At 41.6% G+C, this 27663-nt stretch overlaps 1 protein-coding gene across 1 annotated transcript in view; it reads right to left on the reverse strand.

The window, feature by feature from the left end:
* Positions 1 to 27663, reverse strand: part of clcn7 (chloride channel 7) — a 77652-nt gene that overhangs the window by 45207 nt on the left and 4782 nt on the right. Inside the window, exons 2-13 of the mRNA XM_038819508.1 lie at positions 23514 to 23588; positions 22819 to 22890; positions 20985 to 21050; positions 18964 to 19096; positions 18238 to 18347; positions 14325 to 14405; positions 10076 to 10138; positions 7181 to 7264; positions 6063 to 6156; positions 5262 to 5326; positions 2245 to 2361; positions 1275 to 1329 (exon numbers count right to left, since the gene is read on the reverse strand). Of these exons, the coding sequence (XP_038675436.1) occupies positions 1275 to 1329; positions 2245 to 2361; positions 5262 to 5326; positions 6063 to 6156; positions 7181 to 7264; positions 10076 to 10138; positions 14325 to 14405; positions 18238 to 18347; positions 18964 to 19096; positions 20985 to 21050; positions 22819 to 22890; positions 23514 to 23588 (1015 nt within the window). The remainder of the gene's footprint in view (positions 1 to 1274; positions 1330 to 2244; positions 2362 to 5261; positions 5327 to 6062; positions 6157 to 7180; positions 7265 to 10075; positions 10139 to 14324; positions 14406 to 18237; positions 18348 to 18963; positions 19097 to 20984; positions 21051 to 22818; positions 22891 to 23513; positions 23589 to 27663) is intronic.

Raw genomic sequence — 27663 nt, forward strand, 5'->3', positions numbered from 1 at the left:
CTTACAGATGGTATACACTGCTGACACTGTCAGTGGTGGAGGAATTGAATGTTTGTGGATGGGGTGCCAAACAAGCAATTAATGCAGCTGGTATTATGGTTACTTTTTAAGCATAATATTGGTAAATCTGAATAGTAATATTGCCTACTACTCAAACCAGATAGGCTCCTTAACTGTTTCTTGGATGGGATTCAGTTGATATCCTGTGATGAGCAGAAACTCATACCACCTTGCCAGATTTTCATAGGCAGAGAGAAAACTATATCCAGATATAAATAAAAGCAGAGTACGGCAGACGGAGAGGTTTTAAAGGGCAGGTGAAAGAAAAATTGCAAATACGAATATAAACTGAAAACAATAATTTAGTTTCACAAGCAGAAATCAAAAAAATTGCTGCTACATGAAACACATTTAAAGAAAGAGAATCTACTGAAAGTGATAACATCACAATAACCTCATTGAGGCCACTTAGTTAACATCACAAACCACAAAAAGTGAAGCTCAAGTAGTTCACAAAACTCATCATGTGAAAGCTCCTTCACCTCTCCATAATCACATGGAACAAAGCTTGTGGAGGGTATTTAGTTTTGGATTCTTTTGACATTACAGATGAACCACATTACTCAGGCTCTCGCAACATAGAATTTACAGTGCAGAAGGAGACCATTCGGCCCATCGAGTCTGCACCGGCCCTTGGAAATAGCACCCTACTTAAACCCAACCCTCCACCTTATGCCCGTAACCCAGTAACCTCACCTAACCTTTTGGACACTAAGGGACAATTTAGCATGGCCAATCCACCTAACCTCACATCTTTGGACTGTGGGAGGAAACCGAAGCACCCGGAGGAAACACACGCAGACACAGGGAGAAAGTGCAAACTCCACACATAGTCACCCAAGGCCAGAATTGAGCCCGGGTCCCTGGAACTATGAGGCAGCAGTGCTAACCACTGTACCACCCCTCATTGATGCATGGTTCAATCAGAATGCATTTGCAGTAATAACTGCTAGTTTATTACAATAGCCAACTTGTATATCCTGGGATTACAATATTAAACATACAACAATTTAATTTTTAGAAAAATAATAATACTAATCAAGGTTTTATGTATGAATTATTAAACTTGTCAGTTTGCTTCAATGAACACGAACAGCAGTTAATCTCAGATTTTCGGCAATTTTGTAAATTTGCTGCAAAATGTCAAGAAAAATAGCACTTTGTGTATGTTAGCTTGCCTCCACTAATGCATTAGTAAACAAGATTATACGTACCAATTGCACCTACACATATAAATATAGGAATTTCATACAAATTATACTGGACAGCCTGTAAAGGAAATAGGAGAGTTTAAGTTGAAAACAACAAAAAACAAATGAGTAATATTGTCACAGATCCAAACTCATTTATCACTTTCTGGGTTAGTGAACACAATACCCAAGATTTATCCTACAATATTCAGCAATACTAAAGATGGTCAAGAAAGAAAGGAGCATAAATTATTCTGAAGGGCACTATGATAAGGAGAGTTGAGGTAAATCAAATATTATGGCGCTATGGAGAAACACTATCCATCGCAGTATTGATAAAATGGAGACACAAAAGAAATTGCAGCATAGAGACTGACAGGATAAAGACCAACTCAATTAAGAAACACCAGGGGCTGGAATCTCCAGTCCATCCACCGCATTTTCCTGGGTGGCACAGACCCGCTGGCAGCAGGATTCTTCGTTCCCACCAACTGCCAATTGGATTTCCCATCGTGGCCATCCCATGCCGCCAGGAAACCTGCAGGCGTAAATGCGCTGCTGGCGCAATGGAGAATCCAGCCCCAGATTTCTTATTACTTGGATGAAAGAATAGAGACATATATCAAAATTTGTAGACAACACTAAACTGGGAAGGAAGATAGGAGGAGGGAGTTGTAAGGGGTCAAATACTAATTAAGTGGGAAGATGGAGTTTAATGTGAAAAAGTGCGGGGTCATCCTATTTTGACCCAAGGAAGATAAATCATTTTTATGTTTTGAATGGTAAAAATCTAGGAACTGCAGAGAAGAAATTGCGAGTCCAAGTGCACAGATCTTTTGAAAATAATAAACATGTTTAAAAAGCATGAAGGGTAGTAGAAAGTCAGTAAGGAATTTCACATCACACTTTTGCCCTGATGCAACAAATTGCTAATGAGACAATGGGACTCTGATTACAAAACAATAAGATCAGTCGTCATTTCACCTTTCCTTACCTCACTTTCAAATTGCCCAAAATTAATCAGACCTGGGCTTGACAGATCACCTGCTTTGCCATGGTAGATACTCAGGACAAAGTTCAAAGTAAATGTTGAAATCATTGATGCAAAGAACTGGAAGAAAATGAAAGAGTCCCGTCATTATGTTTAATGTTAAAATAAGGAATTAATAAATAATGATGGCATTATCCATAAACAAATATCTGCCCAGGAAGTTTTTGTTTCACATCTGCATGAAAGGTTGGATAATTATTTGCTGGTCCCAGCAGCAAATAGGCTGCAGCCATGGCAGTCGAGGTCCTTTCAAATTTCAGACAACATCAATGGCTAAGCAGTGTGCCCTGACCTGGGAGCAGGGTGGCATCATCCAGGTGCCAGAACTTGATCTCCAGACAAACTAGAGACTCCAGACAGATCATGGGGCTTTTCACAGTAACTTCATTGAACCCTAAATGTGACAATAAGTGATTATTATTATTATTATTATTATTAAACAGGCAACTATTCCTCTCAATTTGTTGTGCAGAAAGTTGCTGTAACGCTGCTCGTGTTCCAGGAAATGGACAGTGTCCAGCCTTCTGAATCTATCCCACCCATCTCTAAATTCATGAAAGCTCCGTTCTCATTTTACTCTAAAACATCCAAAACAGTGATCTTGCATGAACAACTAACATTTATAACAATAAAATATTAAAGCATGCTGCTGTGCAGAGAGACCTGGGTGTGCTAGTGCATGAGTCACAGAAAGTTGGTTTACAGGTGCAACAGGTGATTAAGAAGGCAAATGGAATGTTGTCCTTCATTGCTAGAGGGATGGAGTTTAAGACTAGGGAGGTTATGCTGCAATTGTATAAGGTGTTAGTGAGGCCACACCTGGAGTATTGTGTTCAGTTTTGGTCTCCTTACTTGAGAAAGGACGTACTGGCACTGGAGGGTGTGCAGAGGAGATTCACGAGGTTAATCCCAGATCTGAAGGGGTTGGATTACGAGGAGAGGTTGATTAGACTGGGACTGTACTCGTTGGAATTTAGAAGGATGAGGGGGGATCTTATCGAAACATTTAAAATTATGAAGGGAATAGATAGGATAGATGCGGGCAGGTTGTTTCCACTTGTGGGTGAAAGCAGAACTAGGGGGCATAGCCTCAAAATAAGGGGAAGTAGATTTAGGACTGAGTTTAGGAGGAACTTCTTCACCCAAAGGGTTGTGAATCTATGGAATTCCTTGCCCAGTGAAGCAGTTGAGGCTCCTTCATTAAATGTTTTTAAGGTAAAGATAGATAGTTTTTTGAAGAAAAAAGGGATTAAGGGTTATGGTGTTTGGGCCGGAAAGTGGAGCTGAGTCCACAAAAGATCAGTCATGATCTCATTGAATGGCGGAGCAGGCTCGAGGGGCCAGATGGCCTACTCCTGCTCCTAGTTCTTATGTTCTTATATGTTCCAAAGCATTTTACAAGCATTACCAAACAAAATTTGACACAAAGATAGATTTGAGAGAGAGACCTTAAATGAGTACAAGGTAGATTTGAGAGAGACCTTAAATGAGTAAAGAGAGTTGGAGAGATTTAGGAAAGTTGTTCCAAAGCTTGGGGTTTACGGCAATTAAACCAGAAATGCTGAAGAGGCAGGTATAGACAGCTCTAGGGACTGGGAGGCTGGACAAAATCAGAGATGGGAAGAAATGAAGTTATAGATATATTTGAAACATTAGAAGTTTTTTTATAAATCCCTAATTGTCCTTGAGACAGTGAAGAAATAGGAGATTTGAATTAACAAACTATTCATTGCCCGTTTGGGCCTGGGTGGGGCCACCCCCTATAAACTGGGAAGTTTTTTTAACAATACAGACCTGTGGAAGTATCTGAGTTCATATGTATGTGATGAGGAAACCAGCACTTTGACTAGAACATTGACAGAAGCTCAATTTAATTGGATTCTGCTACAGACATTGGCGGCAGACGGCACGGTTGCACAGTGGTTAGTACTGTTGCTTCACAATGCCATGGTCCCAGGTTAGATTCCCGTTTGGGTCACTGTCTGTGTGGAGTCTGCATGTTCCCCCCGTGTCTACGTGGGTTTCCTCCGGGTGCTCTGTTTTCCTCCCACAGTCCAACAACGTGCAGGTTAGGTGGATTGACCATGCTAAATTGCCCTTAGTGTCCCAAAAGGGTTAGGTGGGGTTCTGGGTTATCGTGATAGGGTGAAGGTGTGGGCTTAGGTAGGGTGCCCTTTCCAAGGGCAGATGTAAAAAACTCAATGGGCCGAATGGCTTCCGTCTGCCCTGTAAATTCTATGAAATCTATGAAGTTATAATTTCCGACCACTACGCCACAGGGGGAAAGCTGTACCCCAGACTCGACAAGCAATAGTCTGACGTAGTCATGCTTACAGAATAATATCAATGTCCCAGACGCCATCATCGCCAGGAAATGTGTCACAGAGTATGTGTTCCAGAGCACTTTGAATGAGAAAGGGATATTTGATTTGACTTATTGTCACATGTATCGAAGTACAGTGAAAAGTATTTTTCTGCGGCCGAGGGAACGTACACAGTACTTACATAGTAGACAAAAGAATAATCAACAGAGAACATTGACAAATGGTACATCGACAAACAGTGATTGGTTACAGTGCGGAACAAGGGGCCAAACAAAGCAATATGGAGAATACAGATATGGAGAAAGGTGGATAGAATCACTGAATTCCCACAGTGCAGAAGGAGACCATTCGGCACACCAAGTCTGCACCGACCCTCCGAAGGAGTACCCCACCCAGGCCCGCACCCCACCCTATCCCCGTAACCCCACCTAGGGGCAATTTAGCATAGCCAATCAACCTAACCTGCACATCTTTGGACTGTGGGAGGAAACCGGAGCACCCGGAGGAAACCCACGCAGGTACGAGTAACTGAAAGCATGGTCAAAAAGGGTTTGATTGAGACTTTGAAAAAAGGTTTGCGATGCAACAGCCTGTATAACTATTCGGTATTCTATTTTGTAAACCTCCAACACTTACAATACGCCAAGTCAGCATTTGATTCCAGAAGGAAGCCCCCTCTTCCAAGCTGAAAAGAACACCACCTGCAAAATAAATTTATATTACAGAGAAGTTCCACTTGAAAATCACTAATTAAAAGGCAATCAGGACTAGGTTTTCACAGTTGTTTTTGATACAGAATGTTACTTGGCATACTACATAATACACAACATAATATGATTAGTGGTCTTTTCATTAAAAGTAATGGTTAATTGTATTATAGTTGCCACACCAGTGAAACTGCAAATATTATGTCAATTATTGATAATTGAGGACAGTTGTGTGTTTTTGTGCACTATCTATAAACAGTTCTTACTGCCCAAACATATTTCACAGAAGATCTGTACCAGGAAGAGAAAATTATCATTCCATCAGACCGAGTTGGATTCAAGCCCAAATCCAAGTGACAAAAATGTAGCATGCTGATCAACTCCCATGACAGTTCCCTCTAGAGGTATTTCATGATAAGGCTGACGATTTAGTGAAAATCCAGGTTAAATCTCCCCCTCGTTTTAAACAAATACTATCTGTTCTTTTGTGTTGCTGTTTTAAAGATCAGAGGTTCACCTGCATGCAACATGTAATATATAACATATTAATAACATATGGCACAAACATTTTTTGACATGGGGAAACTTAAACTACTAATTGTTTTGATGAAAGGTAATTAACCTGAAACGTCAATTCTTTCTCCCTCCACTGATCCCTGAATATTTCCAGACTTTTCTGGGCGGATACTCAACATAAACATGGCACGCCGGTTATCATATTGCTCCTTACCTACTGGAGCACCAAAAGCAGCAGAAACCCCTGCAGCAGCACCAGCTGACACAAAATCTCTTTTCTCAGTATCTCTGCGAAAATACTCAAATATCTGAAACAAAGAGCAGCAAGACAATGTTCACTTTCTGTCAATTTCTTCAAGGCTATAGACTTAGTTTGATGGATACTGAAAATCCAAAAACTGCAGTTTGATGGATACTGAAAATCCAAAAACTGCCCTTGTCCACAATTGCAGTAATAAGTTTCCATAAGTTCCTTGTTCAAAGCCAACACAAATTACATGCATATGAATAGGTGAACTTTATACTCAACTTCAAACAGTCTAGTAAAATCTTTGACAATTAATTCCCCCTCCCCTTTCTCATCTAGCAATATTCCAGCTGTCAATAAGCAAGTTTTCTAAAGAAAAAGTCATCTTCATTCATTTTTCAAATCAAGTTTACTCCCCATACGTGAATAATGAACAGAGGTTTGCGGATATCTACAGTTCATTAAAACATATTGGCCCAGAGTTTATGCATGATTTCCACTCAGCACACAGGACCATCCGGACAGAATTAAATCAAAATGCATAAAAGATCACAGAACTTTAAACATAGGTGGGTTGCAAACATATCCATTTTATACTGGAATTTCTGCTATCGTTTATGCTGGTTCACAAGATCATTCACCTGAAGAAATCCCCACCAAACACACAGGACATGTCCCCAGGGCAAAATGATGAGCTTCCAGCTGCCGGAAGTATGCATCACATCACATCAGGATTTCGGATACATGGTGTTTGCGATCATATTAATAATGGTGTGCGGCTTAAATCACCAGGAGTCATCCAAACCTTCACTCAGATTTGTTCCTCATGCCGACTTTACAGCCATTTTAAATATCTTTAATTTAGTTCACATTTGGTCAATTATCTGCCCTTGATACACCAGACCTGTGGCCAGCAATCATATGAAGTTACCAACTGGCCTGCTTGTTCAGTTGCGACAATTACTTGAACAAATTTGTAGTTTAAATTCCGTCATATTGAGGCCACATTGGTTGTGTTCCAGTCAATACCCAGTTAAGAACAATAACATTGAGATTTTACATTGCTTGCCAATGTCAAAACTAACCTTGAAATCTTTCTTTAAAGTTGAAGATCTCCCCTGTGAAATGCCAGCTGCAATTACAGCACCAGAATGAATCATAGGACCTTCCTAGAAATCAGAAATGAACACACAACTGTGTTAAAATTTGAAAAGTAATTAAGTGTGTTCAATTGGGATTACTGATTCTTCTTCAATTTAATCAATTTCAAGGCTTGGAACACTTTTTTTAACAAAATCTACCTTCGACATATGCAGCAGAATTGTTTATGAACCATGGTAGTTTTAATGCCATCACAATAGCTGGTTCTCCGAGCCATTTTGCTCCAGCACTGCTGGCAAGGTCAGTATTCATTGCCCATCACCAATTGCCTTTGCCGAAGCGGTGGCGAACCGTCATCTTGAACCACTCTATAAAGCACTTAGACAGTTACATGGGCAAGGTGGGTATAGAGGGATATGGGCTTAATGCAGGCAAGTGGGACTAGCTTAGTGATAACTGGGCGGCATGGACCACCTGGGTCGATGGGTCTGTTTCCATGCTGTAAACATCTATGTCTCTATCTATGACACTGTAGACCGTGGAAAAGCTACTTCCACAGCGTTAGGTGGACGTACCAGATTTTGACATAATGAAGAAGAAGGCAGGGCAATTTACTACCAAGTTAGGACAGTTTGTGAACCAGAAGGGAACTTGCAGGCCATGGTGTCCCCATGCACCACTTGCTTGTCTTTCTAGATGGTACGGTTTGCAGATTTTGGAGATGATATTGAATAAACCTTGGTGAGTTGCTGCAGTGCAGTTTGTAGATGGTGCAGACTACAGATATGGTGTACTGGAGATGGAAGGAGTGTTTGACATAATGGATAGGATGCCAATCAAGAGGACCTTGTCCTGGATAGTACTGAGATTTTTCAGCGTTAGGAGTTGCACTCATCAAGGCAGGTGGAGCATAGCATATGCTATTACATTCCTGACTTGTTCTTGTAGAGGATATAAAGGTTTTGGGGAGCGAAGAGGTGAATTACTTGCCACAGAATGCATAGCTTCCGATCTTGCTCCTGTAACACAGTAATTATATTGCTGCTCCAGTTAAGATTCTGGTCATTGGTGACCCGCAAGGTGTTGAATATTGTGGATTTTGCGATAGTAATGCTATTGAAAGACCATAAGACATAGGAGCAGAATTAGGCCACTCGACCCATCGAGTCTGCTCCGCCATTCAATCATGGTGAACAATATTTCAGTAAAGTATACATGCAGCAAATATGTAGAATGAATGGAAAGGGAAGTGAGAAAATTAATTCCCTTTGCCAGTCAGTCTCATGTTATCAGAAATCACAAATTTAGGCTATGCTTGAGCAATCTCAGATTTTCAGGAAACCAACATAAAAATCCAGAAACTGAGTGCAGACGCATTTCTGCAGCCAAGAAAGAACTTTGGTACGAAATAAAGTTTTGAATAAAACAAATCTACTAAATGATATTTTTGTAATACAAGTACAATAAATTACCCATTCGTACAAATAAAATAAATAGGAGCATTGACCTGGTAGAAAACTTCAGATCACAAGGATTGTGGGGTAGAAATTGGCTGTGATGACAGGGTTCAGCAGATCTTGTGATCACGTTTTGACATTCTAGATTATATCAAAGGCATGGGGTTGAAGAATGAAGGTGGTGTTTGAGGGGGTGGGAAGGGGAAGAGCACTATTTTAGTATTGGAAAGACAGGGAACCATAGAACCCTTACAGTGCTGAAGGAGGCCATTCAGCCCATCAGGTCTGCACCAACCCTCTGAAAGAGCACCCCACCTAGGTCCACTCCCCTGTCCTATCCCTGTAACTCCACCTAACCTACACATCCCTGGACATTAATGGGCAATTCATCTAACCTGCACATCTTTGGACTGAAAGAGAAAACTGCAGCACCCGGAGAAAACTCGTGTAGACAAAGGGTGAAAGTGAAAACTCCACTCCACACAGTCATCCAAGGCTGGAATTGAGCCTGGGTCCCTGGCGCTGTCAGGTGACAGTGCTAACCACTGTGCTACCTAGCCGCCCCAACAGCAGGGCAGTTCATCGTTCACCAAGATGGTAGATTCCAATTATTCCCGGTGAGCTATGAACAAATTTCCAAACAATGGTTCAAAATTGTATGAATGAGACATTTTCAGAAATAGGAACATGTATAATTTAGGCTCCTTCCATTTCCTGTTTTCACTTTGTGTTTTGTAATGATCGCAACTCCATCAAGTCAAGTGTAGTTCTTTGCACACACAAATTGCAAAGGAGGAGTGCAGACCTACTAGATTGATCACAATGGTCTTGTTGAGTTCTGCAAGTCCCTACATTCTGTCAAATTGCTAAACACTTTTGTGAAACTAACTTACAACTTCTGCTCCATAACTGCAGTTCCTTAATTTAAACCACAGAACTTTATAAATCCAGTTAAAAAATGTGCAAACAGGAAATACTGAACAGTCTGCATACACCACACGACAGAATGACAATGTCCTCGGTGGCAGCGTACATTTTAGGTCTGAATACAGATCTATTTGTATCTATAACAGAAGCCTACAAACACTTCTGACTGGATCACAACTAATATCACAGTTAAACAATGACTTATTTTAGAACATACATGAAACTTTTTAATATTAATTTATTTTGGTACAAAATGTTGCCAATTGCTAAATGCAACATTTTAGTAGATATAAGAAAGGCATGTTAAATTTTATTATACTTTGCACCATTTATTCGCCTTGCTGTGGATTAATCTTAATTACTAGATGAATACATTGTTTTCTGGAAAGCATTTCTTGATTATAAGGGGAAATGGTGTGATGCAGTTCATACAGGATAATTGTCAGCAGAAATTGGGCAAAATATACGTAGCTGGTTATCTCTGTTGTACATTACCTTCCCAACTGCCAGTCCACCAACTACAGAGGAAATCACACCTAATACTTTCACCAACAGGGTCTGCAAAATAAGCACAACAATAAATCTAAAGAGTAACATTCCCGGGTGGGGGGGGGGGGGGGGGCTGACTACAAGGTTGGAGAGGAATCTCCCACCATTCAGACCCCCAATTGTTCATTGATATCATCCTGCAGTCTATAGGTTTCTTCATTATCAACTACACAGTGAATCTGTGTGTAATCTACAAATTTCTTAATCACACCCCTTATATTCAAATCCAAATCATTGATGCAAAAACTAAGTGACCAAGTACTTGCAGAACTTCATTAGAAACAGCCTTCCAGATCACAAAAATTATCAACCATTAACCTTTGTTTTCTATCTCTCAGCTAACTTTGGATCCAACTTGTCACTTGGCCTTGGATCATATGTGCTTTTACCCTTTTGACCAGTCTGCCACGTGGGATCTCATCAGCAGCCATGCTAAAATCCATATACTACATATGTACTACACTTACCTACCCTCCTTGTTAACTCCTCAAAAGAATACATGCTAGCCAGACCTTGCCTCAATAAATCCAAACCGTCTTTAATTAATCGGTGTCTTTCTAAAGGAAGATTTATTATTTTTACAATTCTCCCTCCCATGTTGAGGTTGAGCTGACTTCCCCATAATTACGCAAGCCTATTTCTTTCTTCCTTTTGAAATTTAACTATCGATTTAGAAAGGCTGACCCATCACATCCTTACTTTTGTACTCTCCACTTCTGCTTATAGAGCTGAGGATCCCATGTGCATTTTTAAAACCGATTAATAACTGGGCATGAATTTTATTGAAAACTCTTTTTTTGAAAGCTCATTCCAATGGCAAAAACACATTGCAAGCAAGGTTCCATATTTCTGTAATTACTTGTGTTTGTATATCGTGCTATGATAGGACTCTCAATGTTTCAAGAATATCTATTAAGCTGAACATACACGGTTCATCATTCCCTTATCTTAAGCTTTAAAAAAAGGCCCCAACTTGAATTCCGATGTGAACTGTCCCTAATTATTACCCAAGTTGTACCGAGAGTAAATAATGAAGAAGCATGGACTTAAGGGACTGAGGATGGGGACCATACCAAAGAAAAAAAACAGGGTGGGAGATGGCAAGCATTTTATTGGGGATTAGGAATATCAAAGATCATTGCAGAAGTAGCATGGTGAAAGGAGGACCAACAGCTAGACTGTACTTATTTTGCTTTTCCTCACTGAGTCAAAAGCAACATGCAATATCTAATGAGCAACTGTAGTCGTAGTAAAATACAAACGGAGATAAACTTTACTTCAGTAAGCAGTCAAGTAGTCTCTTTACCCCTTCCCAGTTTTCTCTCTACCTGTCGGAGATATGGTCCCAGAAAGAATAATCATTTTTCAATTCTAAACTAAATGGTGATTGTTCACTTCTGAGCCAGACAGTGAATATTTATATTCTACCCAATTTAGATTACCACACAAAAAGAAACACTGCTCAACATCGATTTCTGTGAACTCCTTACATTGTTAAGCCAATTGAATTGTTAAAGGGTGATAAGTATCGGCTCACCTACAAATAGGCACAGCTGGAACAGTGCACTGCCTTGTGAACAAACCTGCACAAAGTGAAAGACTAGCTATAGACTAATTCTTTCACCCTATCCTATTATTGGAATTAACATTCTATGCCAATTTTAGCAGTCATCTAAGCTATTAAAAAAAACAGGACTAAATCAGAGGTGTTACTGCTCCAATTGACGTTATAAATGTTTCTCAGCCATCAGGTAATTTAGAGATGTTTGATTACATTACATTGCTGAGCTTTTTTGTATGGGTGCAAGTATCAGTGACAAAGCAGGAACTGAGACCATCGGGCAATGAAAATTGAGCTCCTTGCAATCAATAATACCCAATATTACAACATTAACACGGGATTTCTACACTCACTCAACATCAGTATAATTTTTGTTGATTTACCTTCTCCTTTAAGTCACCCCAAAATAGAAAACATTTTCTACAGCAACACCATAGTATGCATCAGCAATGTTTTACCCTGGTAAAGGGAGCTTGTTCTGCCATTCAAACTGTATCTCAGCTCTATTTCCCCACCATTGATCTCCATCCCTCGATATCCCTATCCAATTTTTAAAAATGTTATTAAAGATTTAGAGTACCCAATTCTTCTTTTTCCAATTCAGGGGCAATTAAGCGTGGCCAATCCACCTAACCTGCACATCTTTGGGTTGTGTGGGTGAAGCCCACGCAGACACGGGGAGAATGTGCAAACTCCACACAGACAGGGAGCCGGAGCCGGGATGGAACCCGGCTCCTCAGTGTTGCAGGCAGCAGTGCTAACCACTGCCCCATCGTGCCGCCCAGATTCTTGACAATTTCAATTGACTCAACAGTCACAGCCCTTTGGGGAAAATAATTATTTGTTTTCACAATATTTTGTGAAAGGAAGCTTCCTGATTTTAGTCCTCAAATGTCCTTGTTTTAAATTCAAGATTGTAGCCACTTATTCCAGATTTCTCCAGCAGAGCGAATGAAACTACAATCTGCAGAATCCTTTTTGAATTGTAGACACTCAATTTGATCACCACTCAAATCTCTAAACACATGTTTATGTAATCTGTTCCAATACAGCTATCAATTTAAAGCCTGAGTTTCAGTTACGAATTGAAGTGTTAACCTCAAGCATTATAGATGTGAAAGAGTTCAAGTTTTCCTTTGAATGCTTTAAACTAAATCAATTATTTCAAAAGGTCATGGGTCATACTCCATAAAAACCTTAGCAGCGCTCCAGTGTACTGAGGAAATGCTGCATTGTAGCAAATTTCATCTTCAGATCAGACATTGAGGTCTTGTCTGCACTCCCAGAGTGCAGGGGCTGGTTTAGTTCACTCGGCTAAATCGCTGGCTTTTAAAGCAGACCAAGCAGGCCAGCAGCACTGTTCGATTCCCGTACCAGCCTCCCGGACAGGCGCCGGAATGTGGCGACTAGGGGCTTTTCACAGTAACTTCATTGAAGCCTACTCGTGACAATAAGCAATTTTCATTTTCATATTCAGATGCACATAAAACATCCTACCGCACTATTTTGAAGAAAGCAGGGGAGTTCTCTCTGGTATTGCGGCCAATATTTATCCTTCAATCAACAACAATTTTTTAAAAAGGAACATTTAGAACATAGAACATAGAACAGTACAGCACAGAACAGGCCCTTCGGCCCTCGATATTGTGCCGAGCAATGATCACCCTACTCAAACCCACGTATCCACCCTATACCCGTAACCCAACAACCCCCCTCTTAACCTTACTTTTTAGGACACTACGGGCAATTTAGCATGGCCAATCCACCTAACCCGCACATCTTTGGACTGTGGGAGGAAACCGGAGCACCCGGAGGAAACCCACGCACACACAGGGAGGACGTGCAGACTCCGCACAGACAGTGACCCAGCCGGGAACTGAACCTGGGACCCTGGAGCTGTGAAGCATTTATGCTAACCGCCATGCTACCGTGCTGCCCTTTTTGTATTTATCTAGCATCATTCGAGGCCACAGGACATCCCAAAGTGCTTTACAGCCAATGGTGTACCGTTGATGTCTAATCAATGCAAGAAGAAACTGGGCAGCCAATATTGTACATAATCAAGCTGCCACAAACAGCAATATGACCAGATAGTCTGCTTTTGTATGTTGTTTGTGGGATAAATATTTCCCAGGACACCTAGAACAGCTTTTCTTCAAAGTAGTGCAATTGAGTTGTTTACATCCGCCTCAGGAGAGACAGAGCCTCGATTTAAACTTCTCACCTGGTGGACAGCACCACCAACAGTACTTTGCACTCTCGGTACTGCACGGGTGTACCAGCCTTGAATTTTGTGCTCAAGTCCTGGACTTTACCCTACAACATTGTGACTTGGAGCAAGAGTGCTACCAACTAAGCCATGGCAAGTACTTCAACCAGGTGGTCTTTTACCCATTGCTGTTTGTGGGAGTTTGCTGTGCGTCCTGATTTCCCTTCAAAAAGTATTGTCAGTGGAAAGTATTTTTGAATCATCCTGCCATCTGTGGAGGACATTTCACAACCTAAATCAATTTGTTTGTCAAGCACAAACATGATGCTACATACCAGTACTTTCCAAAATTCCAATTTTCAAGTGCCATGCCAGAGGTTAAGAGTAAGCTCCACTCAGTTCATTAAATAAAATGCTCTGCCTACCTTAAGTCGAACCACGTGTGGGACTTTAACTCCATTAAGGTAACATTTGATCTGAGGAATTCCACTGCCAGCTGCGACAGGCTAAAGAAAAACATTAGATAAAAGAAGTCACATAAAGATAATCCAACTCTGCCCTTTGATATGTTCAAATTTTAAAGTCTTTGTTTAGTCGCAAACCATTTTTGTCGCATAGAACAAACTCAACAACTGCAAGCAAGCCAGTAGATCAGGGGTGGGCAAACTTTTCCGTGCAAGGGCCACATTCAGAAATTCACAATTTTAAAGGGCCGCATAGTATATTAATTAATAGTCCCGGTTGTAACCAATTAGCGTGCGGCATATACCTCAGCGCTTCCCCCGGCGGCATCCTGCCTTTAGCACTCTTTTTCTCTACTTTTCAAAAATGGCGCTTCACCCGGTTATGATTCTTGGCGCCTCATATAGAACATAGAACAGTACAGCACAGAACAGGCCCTTCGGCCCTCAATGTTGTGCCGAGCAATGATCACCCTACTCAAGTCAACGTATCCACCCTATACCAGTAACCCAACAGACCCCCCCCCCCCATTAACCTTATAAAAAAAAAAATTTTTTTTTTAAATTTAAAAAAAAATTTTTTTTTTTTTTTAAATTTTTTTTTTATGACTTGATCTTGGTGGGCCGCATAAAGACCTTTGGCGGGCCGCATGCGGCCCGCAGGCCGTAGATGCCCACCCCTGCAGTAGATCATTGAGTTAAATAAGAATTAGTTACGATATTAATAATGAGACATAATAGTGTCAGAAATGGAAGTGATGACAAGAGGGTAGAGACAGGATACTAGCGTGTGACAATGTAATTAAATGCAGAAATCACGGGCAGGATTCTCTGATCCTGCGGCTAAGTGTTGACGCTGTCGGAAACGCCGTTGTGTTTCTCAACGGCGTCAACACAGCCCAAGGATCAGCAATTCTGGCCCCTACAGAGGGCCATAGAACATAGAACAGTACAGCACAGAACAGGCCCTTCGGCCCTCAATGTTGTGCCGAGCCATGATCACCCTACTCAAACCCACGTATCCACCCTATACCCGTAACACAACAACATCCCCCTTAACCTTACTTTCATTAGGACACTACGGGCAATTTAGCATGGCCAATCCACCTAACCCGCACATCTTTGGACTGTGGGAGGAAACTGGAGGACCCGGAGGAAACCCACGCACACAGGGGGAGGACGTGCAGACTCCACACAGACAGTGACCCAGCCGGGAATCGAACCTGGGACCCTGGAGCTGTGAAGCATTTATGCTAACCACCATGCTACCCTGCTGCCCCTACACTGCTGCCCCTACAGCTCATGCTGCTCCAGCTGCTGATCCGGCCATGGAATGGGTACTGGGAGATGCGCGCATGCACAGTTGGTGTGGCGCGAACCTGCACATGCGCAGTCCCAACGATGCAATTTCCGCGCATGCGCGGTGTCTCCCTTGTCCGTGCCAGCCCCGACCCAACATGGTGCAGGAGTACAGGCACCGGCGTGGAAGAAAGGAGGCCGGGAGACAGAGAGGCCGGCCCGTCGATCGGTGGGTCCCGATCGTGGCAGAGCGGCTCCTGACCAGTGTGCGCCAACCACGCTGGCCCCAATGGTGCTGATTCTCCGCTAATTGCATCAGGACGCAATTCGCGCAGTCCACCGGCGATTCTCCGACCCAGTGCAGTGTCGGAGAATCCCACCCCACATTTATTTGAAACTGGAATGTTGTGGCAGGTCCTGGGAGAAATCAACGAGTTGTACAAAATTCTGGAAGGTTTGTGATAGTCTATCATGAAAGAAAGATTATTGATACTGGTTCACAAATTTGTAGAAGACAAATTGTGGATCAATGCTCATGAAACTTTAGAATAAATGGGTTTACTTTAGAATAAATGGCACAAGGAATGTTTCACTTCAAGAGACTAGTGAAGCATTAACTACCATTTAAAAAGGAAACTTGACATTAATTGAAAGGAAAAGAAATGGAATCAGAACAAATGGCTCTAATTATGGAGCTACCAATGACACTAATTCCAAGAGCTGATGATGTGTTTCCACTTGAATTTCCATATAATATATAGATATATATAGTATACATATGCTGTACTATCCAACTGAGCATGTGTTGCAGAAGGACAGAAAGTACTGGAAAAACATCTGCGGAGCTCACAATAAAGTTAAAATTTCTGTTTGATGATCCTTCATTGACCTGTTTCCCTCTCCACAGATGCTGCCTGATGACTTCCAGCATTTTTGGTTTTTAGTTCAGTTATGCAGCATCTGTGATATTTTGGTTTTCAACCAACGTATAGTAACCTTACCCTATAGATTACATTTTATGCTGAAGTCATAATACAAACAACCTGAGCACACAACCTAGGCAACCAGTTCAGTATAGCTATTGGGACGCTGCACTGTCAAAGACACCGTTCTGTAAATGTAATGTCAAGCCAAGGTCCTATCTATCTATTTAAGAGCGCATTAAAGACCCTATGATAGCGCTAGTTTAATATCTCATTTTCCGAACAGTGTCTCTGGCAATGCAGCAGTCCCTGATTGTATTACTTATATAGTTGAATTTGGCAGCCTTTGTATCTAACAGTTTTGTGAAAATAGGCTGCTGCATTCACCTACATATTAAATTATATTTGAACAACTTTAGGACTTTTTAAATTATTCCTTCATGGCATGCATTTATTACCCATCTCTAACTGTCCTCGAGAAGATAGTGATGGTTTTTGATTTAGAGGAGATCCTACAGGTGGTGGTATACCCCTGAGTCTGCTGCCCTTGTTCCTCTGGGTTGTAGGGGTCTGAAAGATGTTGCTCACAGAGCTGTGATGAATTGCTGCAGTGCATCTTTTAGATGGTACACACTCTGCAACTACGGATTGATAGTGAACTCCTTTATCCTGGATGGTATTGAGTTGTTTTTTTTGAGTGCTGGAGCTGAACTCATCCAAGGGTATATTAGTTTAACATCCCACTCCATGGTTCAACTTCTCTCTTGATGCCAGGGGCATGGACTGAGGCAGAGACCACAATATATCTTGGGAAAGTGAATAAACATGTGAAGCAGAGTAAGATAAAGCAATGGAAAAGATAGCTAGGCTGTGGAGCGAGTCTTGGATTGCTTCAGTAAAATATCCATCAGTATATAATGTGCTAAAGAGCCCATTTGTACTGTACATTTCTCTGGTTTTGTAAGGGAAAAAATCTGATGGAAGTAAAGCCAGCAGTGGTTCTTCACTCATTCCTGATAATATGCACTGGTTATTACATGTTTCAATAATGTTCATGATACTCAAACCATTGAAAAAGATCACAGTGACTAATAGCATGCAATATCAATCTGTAAGGCATAAATTGTGCTGCTGAAAATATCTGAATGATACACAAAGCCACCTTTTAGGCTTCATCTCTAACATATTCAAGCAATTTCACAGGTTGGCAAGGAACTAGGAAAAGCAATTAGAGTAGAAGATCTTAACCATCAGGTAATACCAGAGCAGATTAATAAGTTTTATATTGGATTAAACGGCACAGGTAAAAAAATGTCTTTCATAAGGCAACAGCGGAAATGTTTTAAAAGAAGAAAAATGCTATGAATGATGGAAATCTGAAATAAAACAAAGTGCTGAAAAAACTCAGTAGGTACATTTTGATATTCACTATTATGAAAGCTACACTATCTAAATAAATGTAATTACCTAAAGGAATATTAAATATAGGATACTGTTTGAAAATATTGAAAAGTATTGTCACAAAATTATAAACACAGTCATAAAATTACATTTTAAAATCCAATTTCAGCCTTGTTTACTCAGCAGTTCACTGATTTAACATGTTTATAAAATTAGGTTGAAAAAATATGCAGAGTAACAGGAAATCTCATTACCTCTATAAATGCCACCAAAAAAGATCCAATTACCACAAAACCAGCATTCAGTGATGCCCAAAGGACAAGCGAAATGGATAATCCACCTCCTTCAATAGACTTGTCGATATCTACATATTAATTAAGGAAAGATCATTCATAGACTAGTTGAAGAGAAAGATTATGCAAACGCAAGTAGGCAAACCAGTGTCAGTGATACTTTTCTTTATTTATTTGTTTATGGGTTATTAGCACAGTGGGCTAAGATAGCTGGCTTGTAATGCAGAATAAGACCAGCAGCGTGGGTTCAATTCCCGTTCCAACCTCCCTGGACAGGTGCCGGAATGTGGCGACTAGGGGCTTTTCACAGTAACTTAATTGAAGCCTACTTGTGACAATAGCGATTATTATTATTATTACTACTATCTAGGCCAGCATTTGTCACCCATCCCTAACTGCCCTTGAGGCAGTGGTGGTGAGTCGACTTCTTGAACCGCTGCAGTCCATCTGGTGTAGGTACACCCACAGTACTGCAAAGGAGTTCCAGGATTTTGACTCAGTGACAGTTAAAGAATGGCGATATATTTCCCAAGTCAGAATGGTGTGTGGTTTGGAGGGGGCTTTCAGGTTGTAGTGTTCTCTTGTAACTGCTGCCCTTGTCCCTCCAGATGGTAGAGTTTATGAGCTTTAAAGGTGCTTCCAAGAAAAGATATTTTATCCATTAAAAAAATAACATGGAAAGGATACTTTGTTTAATTACTTTGTACTTTACATCAGCAAGAAGTTCCACGACAATATCTATAAAACAGGCAATAAGGCCAGTAAAGATTCCTATGAGGCAACAGACAACCCATCGTTTGATTTCAAGGACATGAAAGCCCTATATGGGAAACAAAAGAGAAAATACTGTAAATAAGTCATCAGATATGTTCAAGCTATTATGACTCTGAAAAAAAGCTTCTATAATTCACAGCATTGAAATTAAACAGTGTAATCCAACAGCAGCAATACATCACATCAAAATGTAGACTACAAACCCCTCATTCACACAAGGTGCTTGTGCGTGCGTGGGCATATATATTTAACTAATGGGGGGAGTGCTAGAGTTGCCAACTCTGGCAAGACATATTCCGGAACACATTGACAGAAGAGATGTCAAGCAAAGCCAGCAGAAGTGACATCATGGCACAGGCTGGTAAACCTTTTTCTGTGCTTATATACTTCAATTATACACGAGATATTGATTGGCAGCTACCAAAATACAGTGGAAGCATCTTTGTTGCATCAAGCTTTTCCCTCAAGTTGGGCCCCGAGTCACATTAGTTGCTCCTATTGACTGCGAACACCGATTCAGTGTGGCACTGAGTGAGAGGGAATGAATCTGTCTCCGCTAAATTCCACTCAGTTAAACAATTCCTGGTATAAGCAAGGTCGGGTAGTCCATACGCATGAGCTACGATTGACTAGCAATTGGTCCTTGCCGTTTTAAAAGTCAGGTGGGACCCAAGTGTGAGCTATGATGGCTGACGTCCTGTACAGGCTCCAACTGCAGGGAGCTGAAGTGCTCCCACTAAGCGTGAGGGAGCAAGTGTTTTTCGATGTTAATTACATATTGGGGTCTCACATGAATAAACTTGATCCGCTCTTCTGATTTAAACTTACATGAAAGCCTACTTGTCTATAAAATCACAACACTCAAAAGGTTTGAAGTACTCCCTCAGAAACACACATCTTATTGCAGACAACCAAGCGGTGAAGAGAAAAGGGAATACTTATCCCACCATCTCTCATCCATCCATAACAATGCACTTATCTCCAGGATCACAATTTCCACATAGTCCACAGCAAATGTACATGCCATTTGGCATGTCGGCAACAGATTGGTAAATGAGCTAACTAAATGATGAAAAAGCTCATGAAAGTCTTATACCGAATCTCCAACATCAGAAACATGGCTCAAAGCTCATCAATATTTATTTGTACAATTGTTCTGTCCACGCTAAGAGCCTTTAAAAATATAAACTCCAGCCTCTACATTTGGATGAGTACCTCAGAGTTCCAAGTAGACAGAGTCTGGTGCAGCCACAATGGAGTTGAGCCCCAGTCACATTCCTTCGGCTAATGTTCAAATCACTCAGTCAAAGACTTACGGCTTTGCCTTACATCTAGTTGAACAAACAAACTCAATCCCAAACCTCCCTCTCTCGGCTCTGCTGAATGCAGCCCGACTGCCTGTATAAACTATTCAGTGATACAGACAGCAGTTCATATCCTTGTATTACACATTGCCATGAGAAAAAAAACAGTTAATTCAGTATGTAAACCGTCAAGATAAATGACTTGAAACATGCAACTTCATTTCAAAACCCAAGCAAATAATCAGTGACAAGAACCAGACAATGAAAGCAGAAATGTAACTTCTCAGCCGCAGTCTCAATTCCCTAATTTCACTCTCACTTGCCTAGCTTTTTACACAGCTTGATCCTACCCCAACCAGGTACATGTTGGCTGGCACAGTGCTGCATGAGACACTGCAGTCGAGGACATCATAGTAAGAATTGGGCAGTTATACAGAATAGCGAAACTAAGAAAGGAAGATTTCAACGGTGAGAAATGATGAGAGAGACTAACAGATGCAAGAAAAGCACAAATAATATCGTGAGACAAAAAGAAGTAGAGAGAAAGGCAGCTTATTTCTTTGTCTGACAACACTACTGGAAGTTAATATATTACTAAAACAAATGGACAGATTACATTAACGTACTTACTATTTTGCTAATTCTCCTTTCTTCCTCCATGAACAGCTGATTCTCACTATTATCATAGTCAAGGCTCTAAAAAAAATATTCAAGAACAAATCAAAATTCATGATGTGGGACATTGACAGGAATTGGACAGGACAAAGCACAGTGGACATTTATTTTTTTATTCTCTGAAAAATGTCACCAAAGGCTTATAAATCTTAAATTCAGAAAATACTTTCTGACACAAGATCTTCAGACCCTCGTAATAAAGATAATCTACTTGGTGGGATCTCCATATTGAATTGTGCAGCCAAATGCATGCTGGAAGCCACCCTATATCGCTGGAAGAACAAAAAGCAATTGGTTCTTACTGGGCATCTTTCTAATTAGAATTAGCATCCGCAAGGTTACTAAATTAAGTAAATGCCACAAATTCGTCAAACATTGTTGTCTATATTAGGCTGTGGCAGATAATTCCTTTAAAGCTATTACAGTTTATAGACAAGTGTGTCTCTTTCCCAACTATGTATTAGTTTGGCATGGTTGTTTGGTGTTAAGGCAAAATCTTTTTGATTGTGACCACATTTTAACACTGCAGAATCGGTGTGACCCAGAGTGAGAGCATGAAAGAGCAGGGCGGGTGGGAGGGAACGGAGAACTAAGTTCCAAGAGCAGAAGAGGAGGAATAGTGTTGCGGGGTCAGGGGAAAAGTTGCAAGAGCAAGGGAATGTTCAAAACATTTGCGGGACCGGGGAAATGGGTGGGGGAGGGGGTAAGTAACAAGAGCAGGGAAAAAGTTCTGACAGCAGGGGAGATGGAGTGGAGCAGGGGGTGGAAGTGCCGCGAGGGCAGGGGAGATGGGAAGTAGCGCAAGGGTTGGGTGATGTGGGGCCGGGGGGGGGGGGGGGGGGGGGGGGGGGGCGGAAGAGTGCCGTGAGGGAGAATATTTGGATCGGAAGGGGCCGATGGTTTGTTCCTTGATCATTTCACAGGCTCAGATGGAGCCAGGTTTTAGAGCCTCAGAGCTCATGCACCTTTGGACATGCCCATTGAACCTGTGGGGAGGGAAAGAAAACATGCGCGATCTGTTGTGGGCCCCTCCCTTCACTATCATCATTGCTACCTTGGAGGTCACAGCCGCAATTAATCAGGCTGCAGAAACCCATGTTAGGGAATGTGCAGACTGTGGAAAGTACATTTTTCAGAGCAGAAACAGCTGAGAGTTACTCCTGCAATGTATTAAAATGCAGAATCAAGAACAGATAACTGGAACTTGTAATTCAAAGAGCTTATCAGACATGTGCTCCAATAATTTGTGATCATTAAAACCCAATCTAATACCGACTAAATTTTCTCCATTCTTTGAAGGGAAACTTCAGCAATCTAGCACAGCAGATAAGCCCTCGGTGATATTTAAAATCACAACACAGTTCTTTAAAGTTACATTATGTTTCTTTTTCATATCACCGAAGAATTATTCCTGCTACAAAAATGTCTTAATATGTTATTGCTCAACTCCAACCACACCCCTCCCAGGAGCCTCAAACTGTCTTGAATACCGATACAAAGCTATTAATTGTTCAACACCATTTTTGCATTATCCCGGGGGGGGGGGGGGGGGGGGGGGGGGGAACATTCTATAGTCCAAGCAGGCAGTGTTGTGAGAATAGCAGATCAACATCATCAAAATATCTGAAAGGGTTCAAGTCCTTTCATGAATTTGGTTTAATCCTGCGTAATTGGAGGTATGCCAGTGTAAGAATTAACCTCTTTATTAGTCATTGAACTAACTGACAAAAATCTAATTTAATATATACTATGAGTGGAATTACAGAAAAAGATAAATAGCGTCAATTACCTCATACTTAAGTGAAAGAAGATTTTCATTGTGCAGAATTTCCTTGGAAACATGAGTGGAAGGATCGCCATCCTAAATGAGGAAAGCACATGTCTCAGTAAATAGCATGTGATTTTTTTTCCCATTTAAAAATTTACCACCTAAATTACAAGAGGATCAACTGCAGTCACTATAAACGAGGTTAGTCACAGCTCTCAGCCAATTTTTCAATGGGCGTCGGGGATGCCGTGGAAAGCTATTCAGGAACGTGTTCCTGCCCACTCTGCCAATGTTCAGTGGCTAAGTCCGTTGAGGCAAACAAACTCTATCCACATGTGAATGAATGAACAGTGATTCTGTGCAAATGAAGAAAACATGGCCCAAACCATGTTGCCCGCAATTTCCACTCTTCAAACACTGGACACACAGATCAACATCTGGTGTCCAGTGATCAGAAGTCAGCCAGAGCATTAGAAATAAAGTGGTCTGTGCAAGAGCAATCAGAGCAACCTTATGCAGATTTCCAATCACCTGAGTGGAAACTTAAGCTGAAAAGATTTAAAATGAAAAGTGTAATCAGAAAACTAGGAACCATGAAAATCCCTTAATTCATTGTATAATATGCAGCATTAAAAATTCACAACATAGATGCAGTGTAAGATTTGTCAAGTTGAAACAGTTCTTAGATGCACACAAAAAGTGTATAACGCAATTACCTGGTCCTGTGCGGTATCATCATCTAGATTCACTGTGGTCAGCCGGTCGATACGGAAAAAATTGGGTTGGGAAGGCTGTAACATCAAAAAAAGATGAATAGCATTATGAGGGAAGCACAAAGAATGGCTAATTAGATTAACAGAAGACGCAACTGCAAAACTCAATGAAAAGCAGATTTTTTGACATTAATACAAACTTGCAGCTCCATAAATGTACAGTTCCTTCTACTAGCTCTCATGCATGATTGTAAATCCTATTATAGAACTCTTATCTGAATATGTGCCCAATTATCCATCCTTTAACAAAAATTCAAGAGTATGGATCGTATTTCGGTACCCAACCACACCCTTTGCTTCTCTTCCTCTGGATGGTTAACTGGGCATCATGCTTTCTGCCCCACCCACCAGATTAATTTTGCTCCATATTACTCTACCATTCTTATTCATATAATTGAAATCTTGGAGCAAGCAACCTGCGATTCACTTCATCAACTGCTTTCAAAATGCATTTGTACTAAATTCTATACATACATCTGCATGGCAATGCAAATTCATCTCTTCAGAAAAATATTAGACTTTTCAAATATTATTTATTTTATTTTAAACTGCACCAATGTCACTGCTTTTCAAGATATTGGATGAAAGCAATAGAAAGTTGAATAGCCAACTTTGAATCTGATATTGATATAGAACCATAGAAAAGTTACAGCACCCCGGGGAATATGTTCAGGTACCTTCAGGCCAAGGCGTTTGCTAGGCGGCAGGTGGAGGGGTTCCCTTTGTTGCCCCCGCGGGGGGTAAGGGATAGGGTGTTTTCGGGGGTGTGGGTCGGGGATGGGAATGTGTCTGACATCTACCCGGTATTGCAGGAGGTGGGGGAGGCGTCGGTAGAGGAGCTGAAGGCTAAGTGGGAGGTGGAACTGGGGGAGCAGATTGAAGAGGGGACATGGGCGGACGCCCTGGAGAGGGTGAACTCCTCCTCGTCATGTGCGAGGCTTAGTCTCATCCAGTTCATGGTGCTGCACCGGGCCCACATGTCCGGATCTATGATGAGTAGGTTCTTTGAGGGCGAAGACAGGTGTGTCAGGTGTTTAGGGAGTCCAGCGAACCATGCCCATATGTTCTGGGCACGCCCGGCACTGGAGGAGTTCTGGAACGGGGTGGCGAGGACGGTGTCGAGGGTGGTGGGATCCAGGGTCAAACCAGGCTGGGGACTCGTGATATTTGGGGTTAGGGTGGAGCCGGGAGTGCAGGAGGCGAAAGAGGCCGACGTCTTGGCCTTTGCGTCCCTAGTAGCCCGGCGGAGGATCTTGCTGCAGTGGAAAGATGCAAGACCTCCGAGCGTGGAGACCTGGATTAACGACATGGCAGGATTCATTCGGCTGAAGAGGGTCAAATTCGCCCTGAGGGGGTCGGTACAAGGGTTCTTTAGGAGGTGGCAGCCTTTCCTTGACTTTCTGGCTCAACGATAAGGTACTAGGTCAGCAGCAGCAAGCCGGGTTTTGGGGGGGGGGGGTGTTTAGGGGGATAGTGTTTAAATTAATTGGCTTATTGTTAATTTATTCTGTTGTTTATTGGGGTTGGGGGGGGGGGGTTGTTATATGCGTTGTTACGGGTGCCGGGGGGGTGTTTATTACTATTATTGTTTTGTTGATATATATTTTTCAAAAAATTCTAATAAAAATTATTTTAAAAAAAAGAAAAGTTACAGCACAGAACAAGGCCATTCGGCCCATCTTGTCCATGCCAGTCTGAGGGCATCCAGGTGCCCTTTCTAATCCCACCTTCCTGCACCCAGTCCATAGCCCTGTAGATTACTGCACTTAAGGTGCAGATCCAGATTCTTTTTTAAAGATTTTAGGGTCTCTGCCTCCATCACCAATTCGGGCAGTGAAATCCAGACACCCAGTGCTCTGTGTAAAAAAAGTTCTTTATCATATCCCCTCTACACCTTCTGCCACTTATCTTGAATTTATGTCTCCTAGTTCTAGAATTCTCCATCAAGTTAAACAATTTTATCCTGTCCACCATCTCTTCCCCTCATGATTTTGTATACCTCAATCAAGACATCCCCTGGGCCTTCTTTGTTCCAATGAAAATAACCCCAAACTGGCCAATCTCTTCTCGGAGCTACTTTTCTAGCCCTGGCAACATTCTTGTGAACCTCCTCATTCTCTCCAGAGCAATTACGTCCTTCCTGTAATATGATGACCAGAACTGCACACAATACTCCAGTTGTAGCCTCAGCAGTATTTTATACAATTCCAACATTATATTCTTACTTTTATATCCTGTACCTCTGCCAGTGAAGGAGAGCATTGCGTATGCCTTCTATACAACCTTGTTTACTTGAACTGCTGCCTTTAGACACCTGTATACTTGTACATCAAGATCTCTCACTTCATCTACTCCTCTTAACATATTCCCATTTATTGCATACACACCATAATGGGTTGTCCTCCCTAAATGCATGACCTCACACTTGCCGGTGTTAAAATCCATCATAGAAGACATAGTACGTTGTATATTTTTGTGCAGAAAGTTACAAAGTGACAAATTGGCCAAGATTCTGTGACAAAAGGTGCTTACTTATAACAGCACGAGCTTTTGTACAGGAACTTCTCTTTAACCAGATTGCAGAATGTTCACTGAAACACGTAGAGTTAATTAGAATTGTAATCAAAAGTAAAATCATGCACAGAAATAAGGAGAAATGGAGGGAACCGAGGAAATGGAATGTTGGCTTTCCTTTAAAAAGGTTGAAATATACAGGGTGTTGAAGTTATGTAATTGTTGTATAAAACTTTGAATAGACTACATCTGGACCCAAAACATGTTTCTCTCTCCACAGACACTGCCAGACTTTGAGTAATTCTAACAATTTCTGGCTTTATTTCGGATTTCCTGCAACTGCTGTATTTTGCTTTTGTCTGGAGTACTGGGTTCAGTTTTGGGCGCTTAATATCAGCAAAGATGATAGTGGCCATAAACAGCTGCACAGGAGATTGACCAGAATAATACTGAGGTTTAAAATGTTAATGAGAACATGTTCCACAAACATGATTTGCCTTGTGTTTAGAAAGTTTGTAATGATCTAAGTGAGGTCTTTAAAATGTCATGGAGTTTAATAGGATAGATGCAGATTTCCTCTGGTGGGGTACCATGAATAATCGGGCACAATCACAATATTAGAACTTGGACTTTCACACAACTGATGGTGAAAATCTGGAAAACATTCCCAAAGGCTGTTGATGCTGGGACTATTGAAATTTCCAAAATTGAAATTGATACATTTTTATTAACTAATGCTATTGGCACGTGTGGCCACGAGTAATCATTAATTTACCATAGAGGCAGCTCACAAACTGTAAAAATCCATTGATAACGGCCCCGCTCCCGATAGCCCCGGGAAAGTACTCAGTGAGTCCGGTAATTATAGCTTCATTGAAAATTTGGAGGCAGTTCCGCCAACACTTCGGGTTGGGGGCAGGGTCAAGGGAAATGCCGATTTGGGCGAACCACAGATCTGATGACAGGGGGACTGGAGAAGGGGGTTGTGTCAGCGGTCTACAGAGCTATTTTGGAGGAGGAGAGGGCACCACTGGAAGGGATCAAAGCAAAGTGGGAGGAAGAGTTGGGAGAGGATATGGAGGAGGGGTTCTGTTGTGAGGTGCGCCGGAGAGTAAATGCCTCCACCTCGTGCGCAAGGTTGCGGCTGATACAGCTGAAGGTGATCTACAGAGCACGCCTCACGAGGGCGAAGATGAGCCGATTGGTTGGAGAGCAGCCTCTCCACCCTGTGCCCTGGCATGGCAGGGGACCTGTTGGAATTCTTGACTCTTGAGAAGGTTAAGTTTGAACTGAAGGGAAGGACAGAGGGGTTCGACAATTCATGGGCCTTATTCATTATGCACTTTCAAGAACAGGATAACATCGAACATTAGTTGGGGGAGGGTGGATGGGAGGGCGATGGGTGTCAATGGGGGCTATGGGGGACCCCTGATTCATTTCTGTCAGTTGTTTATGTGGAAATGTGGGTGAATGTTTTGGGTTTGGTGGGTGGATGGGATCGTTGTTATCGATATGGGGATTGGCATATTTGTTACTGATTATTGTTTATTGTTGGGTGTAAATTGGGGAGAAAATGTGG

Source organism: Scyliorhinus canicula, chromosome 15, assembly GCF_902713615.1.
Source record: "Scyliorhinus canicula chromosome 15, sScyCan1.1, whole genome shotgun sequence".
Classification (NCBI taxonomy): domain Eukaryota; kingdom Metazoa; phylum Chordata; class Chondrichthyes; order Carcharhiniformes; family Scyliorhinidae; genus Scyliorhinus; species Scyliorhinus canicula.